This window comes from Mytilus californianus, unplaced genomic scaffold, assembly GCF_021869535.1.
Source record: "Mytilus californianus isolate M0D057914Y unplaced genomic scaffold, xbMytCali1.0.p SCAF_1, whole genome shotgun sequence".
In the NCBI taxonomy this organism is placed as follows: domain Eukaryota; kingdom Metazoa; phylum Mollusca; class Bivalvia; order Mytilida; family Mytilidae; genus Mytilus; species Mytilus californianus.
In genome coordinates this window covers 105483613-105494134 of record NW_026262581.1, presented here as the reverse complement: position 1 = coordinate 105494134, position 10522 = coordinate 105483613, and the positions used below count along the sequence as shown (strand labels likewise).

At 38.2% G+C, this 10522-nt stretch overlaps 2 protein-coding genes across 2 annotated transcripts in view; both read right to left on the bottom strand.

Annotated features, from left to right (window-relative positions):
- LOC127738583 (interaptin-like) overlaps positions 1-1509 on the bottom strand; it is a 30188-nt gene extending 28679 nt beyond the window's left edge. The window contains exon 1 of the mRNA XM_052249898.1: positions 150-1509. Within this exon, the coding sequence (XP_052105858.1) occupies positions 150-1509 (1360 nt within the window). The remainder of the gene's footprint in view (positions 1-149) is intronic.
- A 2128-nt stretch (positions 1510-3637) lies between these two features.
- On the bottom strand, positions 3638-9507 carry LOC127738577 (mucin-5AC-like). The gene is made up of 3 exons (XM_052249886.1): positions 8068-9507; positions 3814-6018; positions 3638-3694 (listed from the first exon to the last, which is right to left on the bottom strand). Exons 1-3 carry the CDS (start codon positions 9505-9507, stop codon positions 3638-3640), a joined length of 3702 nt encoding a protein of 1233 aa, XP_052105846.1.
- Positions 9508-10522: the final 1015 nt, after the last annotated feature.

Genomic DNA, 10522 nt, shown 5'->3' with positions numbered 1-10522 from the left:
GGGCCTTGATGTTTTATTTATCCCTGACGAAGGTCTTGATGTGTGGTCAGGAGGTGTTCGAGTTCCTGTAAATACTTCTTCATCAGCGTGTCCATTTATTTCTTTAGTGTTCTTAATCGCACTTGTTGGTCTGGATGCGCTTCCTGAACCTGATGTTGGTCTTGATGTTCTAATTTTGTCAGAAGATGATTGTCTTATAGTTTCCTTAACTTCAAATTCCTCATTTAAGTCACTGATTTTCGTGTCGGTAGGGCTACTTGTCCTTGATATTTTATTAGCTTCATGTACTGGACTTGATACATTATTGACAGGTGACAATTTTCCTGTAGGTGAAGAATCTCCAGGTATTTTATCATTGGTTTCGATTGCAGTGGTTACCTTAGATGCTTCTATTCCTGAAGAAGGTCTAGAATGTGGACCAGACGACGAAGATGTTGTCCCAGTCACATTTTCTTTGCCTGGATCAGATTGATCTTTTGTCTGGTCTTCATTCATGTTATTCAAAGTGTCAGATGTTTTTGATGTATCTGTTTCATCTGCAGGGAAAAGATCTGCTGCGTTGTCTTTGGCACTCGAAGGTCTTGACGATTCCTTTGATTTTGATGTTGGCCTAGATAGTGTTTCGTTGTTTAGTACTATTGGACCTTCTGTAACACAAGTCTTTACATCATTGTCTATTTGTGTGGTTGTCGTCTTCGCATTTGTGGGCCTTGATGTTTTATTTATCCCTGACGAAGGTCTAGATGTGTGGCCAGGAGGGGTTCGAGTACCTGTAATTACTTCTTCATCAGAGTGTCCATTTATTACTTTAATGGTCTTACTCGCACTTGTTGGTCTGGATGCGCTTCCTGAACCTGATGTTGGTCTTGATGTTGTAAATTTGTCAGAAGATGATTGTTTTCTAGTTTCCTCAACTTCAAATTCCTCATTTAAGTCACTGATTTTCTTGTCAGTAGGGCTACTTGTCCTTGATATTTTATTAGCTTCATGTACTGGACTTGATTCATTAATGACAGGTGACAATTTTCCTGTAGGTGAAGAATCTCCAGGTATTTTATCATTGGTTTCGATTGCAGTGGTTACCTTAGATGCTTCTATTCCTGAAGAAGGTCTAGAATGTGGACCAGACGACGACGATGTTGTCCCAGTCACATTTTCTTTCCCTGGATCAGATTGATCTTTTGTCTGGTCTTCATTCATGTTATTCAAAGTGTCAGATGTTTTTGATGTATCTGTTTCATCTGCAGGGAGAAGATCTGCTGCGTTGTATTTGGCACTCGAAGGTCTTGACGATTCCTTTGATTTTGATGTTGGCCTAGATACTGTTTCGTTGTTTAGTACTATTGGACCTTCTGTAACACTAGTCTTTACAACATTGTCTATTTGTGTGGTTGTCGTCTTTGCACTTGTGGGCCTTGATGTTTTATTTATCCCTGACGAAGGTTTTGGTGTGTGGTCAGGAGGTGTTCGAGTTCCTGTAAATACTTCTTCATCAGCGTGTCCATTCATTTCTTTAGTGTTCTTAATCGCACTTGTTGGTCTGGATGCACTACCTGAACCTGATGTTAGTCTTGATGTTCTAATTTTGTCAGAAGATGATTGTCTTCTAGTTTCCTTAACTTCAAATTCCTCATTTAAGTCACTGATTTTCGTGTCGGTAGGGCTACTTGTCCTTGATATTTTATTAGCTTCATGTACTGAACTTGATACATTATTGACAGGTGACAATTTTCCTGTAGGTGAAGAATCTCCAGGTATTTTATCATTGGTTTCGATTGCAGTGGTTACCTTAGATGTTTCTATTCCTGAAGAAGGTCTAGAATGTGGACTAGACGACGACGATGTTGTCCCAGTCACATTTTCTTTGCCTGGATCAGATTGATCTTTTGTCTGGTCTTCATTCGTGTTATTTAAAGTGTCAGATGTTTTTGATGTATCTGTTTCATCTGCAGGGAAAAGATCTGCTGCGTTGTCTTTGACACTCGAAAGTCTTGACGATTCCTTTGATTTTGATGTTGGCCTAGATACTGTTTTGTTGTTTTCTACTATAGGACCTTCTGTAACACTAGTCTTTAGATCATTGTCTATTTGTGTGGTTGTCGTCTTCGCACTTGTGGGCCTTGATGTTTTATTTATCCCTGACGAAGGTCTTGATGTGTGGTCAGGAGGTGTTCGAGTACCTGTAAATACTTCTTCATCTGCGGGTCCATTTATTTCTTTAGTAGTCTTACTTGCACTTGTTGGTCTGGATGCGCTTCCTGAATCTGATGTTGGTCTTGATGTTGTAATTTTGTCAGAAGATGATTGTCTTCTAGTTTCCTTAACTTGAAATTCCTCATTTAAGTCACTGATTTTCGTGTCGGTAGGGCTACTTGTCCTTGATATTTTATTAGCTTCATGTACTGGACTTGATACATTATTGACAGGTGACAATTTTCCTGTAGGTGAAGAATCTCCAGGTATTTTATCATAAGTTTTGATTGCATTGGTTACCTTAGATGCTTCTATTCCTGAAGAAGGTCTAGAATGTGGACCAGACGACGTAGATGTTGTCCCAGTCACATTTTCTTTGCCTGGACCAGATTGATCTTTTGTCTGGTCTTCATTCATGTTATTCAAAGTGTCAGATGTTTTTGATGTATCTGTTTCATCTGCAGGGAGAATATCTGCTGCGTTGTCTTTGACACTCGAAGGTCTTGACGATTCCTTTGATTTTGATGTTGGTCTAGATACTGTTTCGTTGTTTACTACTATTGGACCTTCTGTAACACTAGTCTTTACATCATGGTCTATTTGTGTGGTTGTCGTCTTTGCACTTGTGGGCCTTGATGTTTTATTTATCCCTGACGAAGGTCTTGATGTGTGGTCAGGAGGTGTTCGAGTTCCTGTAAATACTTCTTCATCAGCGTGTCGAATTATTTCTTTAGTATTCTTAATTCCACTTGTTGGCCTGGATGCGCTTCCTGAACCTGATGTTGGTCTTGATGTTCTAATTTTGTCAGAAGATGATTGTCTTATAGTTTCCTTAACTTCAAATTCCTCATTTAAGTCACTGATTTTCGTGTCGGTAGGGCTACTTGTCCTTGATATTTTATTAGCTTCATGTACTGGACTTGATTCATTATTGACAGGTGACAATTTTCCTGTAGGTGAAGAATCTCCAGGTATTTTATCATTGGTTTCGATTGCAGTGGTTACCTTAGATGCTTCTATTCCTGACGAAGGTCTAGAATGTGGACCAGACGACGACGATGTTGTCCCAGTCACATTTTCTTTGCCTGGATCAGATTGATCTTTTGTCTGGTCTTCATTCATGTTATTCAAAGTGTCAGATGTTTTTGATGTATCTGTTTCATCTGCAGGGAGAATATCTGCTGCGTTGTCTTTGGCACTCGAAGGTCTTGACGATTCCTTTGATTTTGATGTTGGTCTAAATAATGTTTCGTTGTTTACTACTATTGCACCTTCTGTAACACTAGTCTTTACATCATTGTCTATTTGTGTGGTTGTCGTCTTTGCACTTGTGGGCCTTGATGTTTTATTTATCCCTGACGAAGGTCTTGATGTGTGGTCAGGAGGTGTTCGAGTTCCTGTACATACTTCTTCATCAGCGTGTCCATTTATTTCTTTAGTGTTCTTAATCGCACTTGTTGGTCTGGATGCGCTTCCTGAATCTGATGTTGGTCTTGATGTTCTAATTTTGTCAGAAGATGATTGTCTTATAGTTTCCTTAACTTCAAATTCCTCATTTAAGTCACTGATTTTCGTGTCGGTAGGGCTACTTGTCCTTGATATTTTATTAGCTTCATGTACTGGACTTGATACATTATTGACAGGTGACAATTTTCCTGTAGGTGAAGAATCTCCAGGTATTTTATCATTGGTTTCGATTGCAGTGGTTACCTTAGATGCTTCTATTCCTGAAGAAGGTCTAGAATGTGGATCAGACGACGTAGATGGTGTCCCAGTCACATTTTCTTTGCCTGGATCAGATTGATCTTTTGTCTGGTCTTCATTCATGTTATTCAAAGTGTCAGATGTTTTTGATGTATCTGTTTCATCTGCAGGGAAAAGATCTGCTGCGTTGTCTTTGGCACTCGAAGGTCTTGACGATTCCTTTGATTTTGATGTTGGCCTAGATACTGTTTCGTTGTTTAGTACTATTGGACCTTCTGTAACACTAGTCTTTACAACATTGTCTATTTGTGTGGTTGTCGTCTTTGCACTTGTGGGCCTTGATGTTTTATTTATCCCTGACGAAGGTCTTGATGTGTGGTCAGGAGGTGTTCGAGTTCCTGTAAATACTTCTTCATCAACGTGTCCATTTATTTCTTTAGTGTTCTTAATCGCACTTGTTGGTCTGGATGCGCTTCCTGAACCTGATGTTGGTCTTGATGTTGTAATTTTGTCAGAAGATGATTGTCTTCTAGTTTCCTTAACTTCAAATTCCTCATTTAAGTCACTGATTTTCGTGTCGGTAGGGCTACTTGTCCTTGATATTTTATAAGCTTCATGTACTGGACTTGATACATTATTGACAGGTGACAATTTTCCTGTAGGTGAAGAATCTGCAGGTATTTTATCATTGGTTTCGATTCCAGTAGTTACCTTAGATGCTTCTATTCCTGAAGAAGGTCTAGATTGTGGACCAGACGACGACGATGTTGTCCCAGTCACGTTTTCTTTCCCTGGATCAGATTGATCTTTTGTCTGGTCTTCATTCATGTTATTCAAAGTGTCAGATGTTTTTGATGTATCTATTTCATCTGTAGGGAGAAGATCTACTGCGTTGTCTTTGACACTCGAAGGTCTTGACGATTCCTTTGATCTTGATGTTGGCCTAGATACTGTTTCGTTGTTTACTACTATTGGACCTTCTGTACCACTAGTCTTTACATCATTGTCTATTTGTGTGGATGTCGTCTTTGCACTTGTGGGCCTTGATGTTTTATTTATCCCTGACGAAGGTCTTGATGTGTGGTTAGGAGGTGTTCGAGTACCTGTAAATACTACTTCATCAACGTGTCCATTTATTTCTTTAATGGTCTTACTCGCACTTGTTGGTCTGGTTGCGCTTCCTGAGCCTGATGTTGGTCTTGATGTTTTATTTTTGTCAGAAGATGATTGTCTTCTAGTTTTCTTAACTTCAAATTCGTCATTTAAGTCACTGATTTTCGTGTTACTAGGGCTACTTGTCCTTGATATTTTATTAGCTTCATGTACTGGACTTGATACATTATTGACAGGTAACAATTTTCCTGTAGGTGAAGAATCTCCGGGTATTTTATCAGTTGTTTCGATTGCAATGGTTACTTTAGATGCTTCTATTCCTGAAGAAGGTCTAGAATGTGCACCAGACGACGACGATGTTGTCCTAGTCACATTTTCTTTGCCTGGATCAGATTGATCTTTTGCCTGGTCTTCATTCATGTTATTCAAAGTGTCAGATGTTTTTGATGTATCTGTTTCATCTGCAGGGAGAAGATCTGCTGCGTTGTCTTTGGCACTCGAAGGTCTTGACGATTCCTTTGATTTTAATGTTGGCCTAGATACTGTTTCGTTGTTTACTACTATTGGACCTTCTGTAACACTAGTCTTTACATCATTGTCTATTTGTGTGGTTGTCGTCTTTGCACTTGTGGGCCTTGATGTTTTATTTATCCCTGACAAAGGTCTTGATGTGTGGTCAGGAGGTGTTCGAGTACCTGTAAATACTTCTTCATCAACGTGTCCATTCATTTCTTTAGTGGTCTTACTCGCACTTGTTGGTCTGGATGCGCTTCCTGAATCTGATGTTGGTCTTGATGTTGTAATTTTGTCAGAAGATGATTGTCTTCTAGTATCCTTAACTTCAAATTCCTCATTTAAGTCACTGATTTTCGTGTCGGTAGGGCTACTTGTCCTTGATATTTTATTAGCTTCATGTACTGGACTTGATACATTATTGACAGGTGACAATTTTCCTGTAGGTGAAGAATCTCCAGGTATTTTATCATTGGTTTCGATTGCAGTGGTTACCTTAGATGCTTCTATTCGTGAAGAAGGACTAGAATGTGGACCAGACGACGACGATGTTGTCCCAGTCACATTTTCTTTGCCTGGATCAGATTGATCTTTTGTCTGGTCTTCATTTATGTTATTCAAAGTGTCAGATGTTTTTGATGTATCTGTTTCATCTGCAGGGAGAAGATCTGCTGCGTTGTCTTTGGCACTCGAAGGTCTTGACGATTCTTTTGATTTTGATGTTGGCCTAGATACTGTTTCGTTGTTTAGTACTATTGGACCTTCTGTAACACTAGTCTTTACATCATTGTCTATTTGTGTAGTTGTCGTCTTTGCAATTGTGGGCCTTGATGTTTTATTTATCCCTGACGAAGGTCTTGATGTGTGGTCAGGAGGTGTTCGAGTTCCTGTAAATACTTCTTCATCAACGTGTCCATTTATTTCTTTAGTGTTCTTAATCGCACTTGTTGGTCTGGATGCGCTTCCTGAACCTGATGTTGGTCTTGATGTTGTAATTTTGTCAGAAGATGATTGTCTTCTAGTTTCCTTAACTTCAAATTCCTCATTTAAGTCACTGATTTTCGTGTCGGTAGGGCTACTTGTCCTTGATATTTTATTAGCTTTATGTACTGAACTTGATACATTATTGACAAGTGACAATTTTCCTGTAGGTGAAGAATCTCCAGGTATTTTATCATTGGTTTCGATTGCAGTGGTTACCTTAGATGCTTCTATTCCTGAAGAAGGTCTAGAATGTGGACCAGACGACGACGATGTTGTCCCAGTCACATTTTCTTTGCCTAGATCAGATTGATTTTTTGTCTGGTCCTCATTCATGTTATTCAAAGTGTCAGATGTTTTTGATGTATCTGTTTCATCTGCAGGGAGAAGATCTGCTGCGTTGTCTTTGGCACTCAAAGGTCTTGGCGATTCCTTTGATTTTGAAGTTGGCCTAGATACTGTTTTGTTGTTAAGTACTATTGGACCTTCTGTAACACTAGTCTTTACATCATTGTCTATTTGTGTGGTTGTCGTCTTCGCACTTGTGGGCCTTGATGTTTTATTTATCCCTGACGAAGGTCTTGATGTGTGGTCAGGAGGTGTACGAGTACCTGTAGTTGCTTCTTCATCAGCGTGTCTATTTATTTCTTTAGTGGTCTTACTCGCACTTGTTGGTCTGGATGCGCTTCCAGAATCTGATGTTGGTCTTGATGTTGTAATTTTGTCAGAAGATGATTGTCTTCTAGTTTCTTTAACTTCAAATTTCTCATTTAAGTCATTGATTTTCGTGTCGGTAGGGCTACTTGTCCTTGATATTTTATTAGCTTTATGTACTGGACTTGATTCATTATTGACAGGTGACAATTTTCCTGTAGGTGAAGAATCTCCAGATATTTTATCATTGGTTTCAATTGCAGTGGTTACCTTAGATGCTTCTATTTCTGAAGAAGGTCTAGAATGTGGACAAGACGACGACGATGTTGTCCAAGTCACATTTTCTTTGCCTGGATCTGATTGATCTTTTGTCTGGTCTTCATTCATGTTATTAAAAGTGTCAGATGTTTTTGATGTATCTGTTTCATCTGCAGGGAGAGGATCTGCTGCGTTGTCTTTGGCACTCGAAGGTCTTGACGATTCCTTTGATTTTGATGTTGGCCTAGATACTGTTTCGTTGTTTACGACTATCGGACCTTCTGTTCCAATAGTCTTTACATCATTGCATTTTTGTGTGGTTGTCGTCTTTGCACTTGTGAGCCTTGATGTTTTATTTATCCCGGACGTAGGTCTTGATGTGTGGTCAGGAGGTGTTCGAGTACCTGTAAATACTTCTTCATCAGCGTGTCCATTTATTTCTTTAGTTTTATCAGAAAATGATTGTCTTATAGTTTCCTTAACTTCAAATTCCTCATTTAAGTCACTGATTTTCGTGTCGGTAGGGCTGCTTGTCCTTGATATTTTATTAGCTTCATGTACTGGAATTGATACATTATTGACAGGTGACAATTTTCCTGTAGGTGAATAATCTCCAGGTATTTTATCATTGGTTTCGATTGCAGTGGTTACCTTAGATGCTTCTATTCCTGAAGAAGGTCTAGAATGTGGACCAGACGACGTAGATGTTGTCCCAGTCACATTTTCTTTGCCTGGATCAGATTGATCTTTTGTCTGATCTTCATTCATGTTATTCAAAGTGTCAGATGTTTTTGATGTATCTGTTTCATCTCCAGGGAAAAGATCTGCTGCGTTGTCTTTGGCACTCGAAGGTCTTGACGATTCCTTTGATTTTGATGTTGGTCTAGATACTCTTTCGTTGTTTACTACTATTGGACCTTCTGTAACACTAGTCTTTACATCATTGTCTATTTGTGTGGTTGTCGTCTTTGCACTTGTGGGCCTTGATGTTTTATTTATCCCTGACGAAGGTCTTGATGTGTGGTCAGGAGGTGTTCGAGTTCCTGTAAATACTTCTTCATCAACGTGTCCATTTATTTCTTTAGTGTTCTTAATCGCACTTGTTGGTCTGGATGCGCTTCCTGAACCTGATGTTGGTCTTGATGTTGTAATTTTGTCAGAAGATGATTGTCTTCTAGTTTCCTTAACTTCAAATTCCTCATTTAAGTCACTGATTTTCGTGTCGGTAGGGCTACTTGTCCTTGATATTTTATTAGCTTTATGTACTGGACTTGATACATTATTGACAGGTGACAATTTTCCTGTAGGTGGAGAATCTCCAGGTATTTTATCATTGGTTTCGATTTCAGTGGTGACCTTAGATGCTTCTATTCCTGAAGAAGGTCTAGAATGTGGACCAGACGACGACGATGTTGTCCCAGTCACATTTTCTTTGCCTAGATCAGATTGATTTTTTGTCTGGTCCTCATTCATGTTATTCAAAGTGTCAGATGTTTTTGATGTATCTTTTTCATCTGCAGGGAGAAGATCTGCTGCGTTGTCTTTGGCACTCAAAGGTCTTGACGATTCATTTGATTTTGATGTTCTCCTAGATACTATTTCGTTGTTCATTACTACTGGACTTTCTGTTCCACTAGTCTTTACATCATCGTCTATTAATGTGGATGTCGTCTTCGCACTGGTGGGCCTTGATGTTTTATTTACCCCCGACGAAGGTCTTGAAGTGTGGTCAGGAGGTGTTCGAGTACCTGTTGATACTTCTTCATCAGCGAGTCCATTTATTTCTTTTGTGGTACTACTCGCATTTGTTGTCGTTTTACCACTGACGGGCCTTCGTGGTTTTTTTGTCGTCGACGGAGGTTTCAATGTGCGGTCAGGACTTGTCAGAATACTTGTTTCTTTTTTTCTATTTCTTTCATTATATTTTTCATTCCCATTTTTGAGAGAAGATGAGTCTGTTGCTTTTATTATTGATCTCGAAGTTTTTGTATTTGCAGGAAATGAATGTGCTTTAGTTCCATTAATTTTAGATTCGTCATCTAGGTCAGTGATAATTTCGTCTTTGTTATTTTGACTTTTGGGTTTGGACATTTCGTTTGTTGAAAGACTTGATACATTAACTAAAGAAGACAATTTCTTTTTGCCACAGAATCTCCAGGTTGTTTATAAGTGGTTTGATTGAATGGTTACATTATATGCTTCATCTTATATGGAAAAAGGTACGAACGTTCTTGGACAAACGACAGATGATGTTATTTAGGTCAGATTATTCTTTTGACTTGTCTTCGTACATTTTATTCAACGTTTTTGGTTGTCTTTGATGTCGCTAGTTCATTTACAGTAGAACACCTATGGCGTTGACTCTTATTGAAAATATTCTAAAAAAACAAACAAAACAGAATAACACAAGTAAGTGCCTTAGAAAAAATTTAATTATTTAGACATTTTTGTTATGAAAAAGACAGAAACTGAAACTAACCTAGGCAAGAATTGATTACTACATTCACTCCATGAAGAAGGATATCGACTGGACACATTTTGCAGTATAAAAAGAATTTGATTAATCAATTGACCGATTTGTATAACGTCATGAAGATGACCAGACAGTCTATATATACAGAAGTAAATATGCGTACGGTTATACAGTAAACCCCATTTGAATCTTAAAGATTGTTCGACACAAACAAAGATGAAACCAGCACCTGTAGTTCCGGATTGAATACCAAAAGTTGTCCTATTTGTAAAGTCATGTCAACTCCAAGAAAATAGTTAAAGTTTACTACAAGAAAAAGAGGATGTTAAGTAATAATGTGCTTGATGATGAAGATTGTGCAAATAGCGCTTTAGGATCTACTTATTCGAAATAAAGGAAGTCTAATTTATTTAAAGATGATTGAATAATATGTTTGATGTGAAGTCTGGTTGAAGTAAATATTTTTAACTACCTTCTTTTATACCTATCAATTATCAATGAATTATTGATACAGCACATATCAATAATTCATTGATACACTAGAGAATAAAAGTTAAAACAACTGCAATATGTTAATACAATAAAGAGGCATGAACATTGTAAAACTACTTATTTATTCTTTTCATCTAAATA

What these genes read in the sequence shown, in the direction of transcription:
- LOC127738577 (XM_052249886.1), bottom strand. Translation starts at nt 9,507, where the DNA reads ATGTCCAAACCCAAAAGTCAAAATAACAAAGACGAAATTATCACTGAC. An exon ending in CAGGAATAGAAGCATCTAAG is followed by an intron (nt 6,019 to 8,067) that starts GTAACCACTGCA and finishes GAAGCATCTAAG; the next exon opens with GTAACCACTGCAATCGAAAC. An exon ending in TCAATAATGTATCAAGTCCA is followed by an intron (nt 3,695 to 3,813) that starts GTACATGAAGCT and finishes TGACAAAATTAG; the next exon opens with AACATCAAGACCAACATCAG.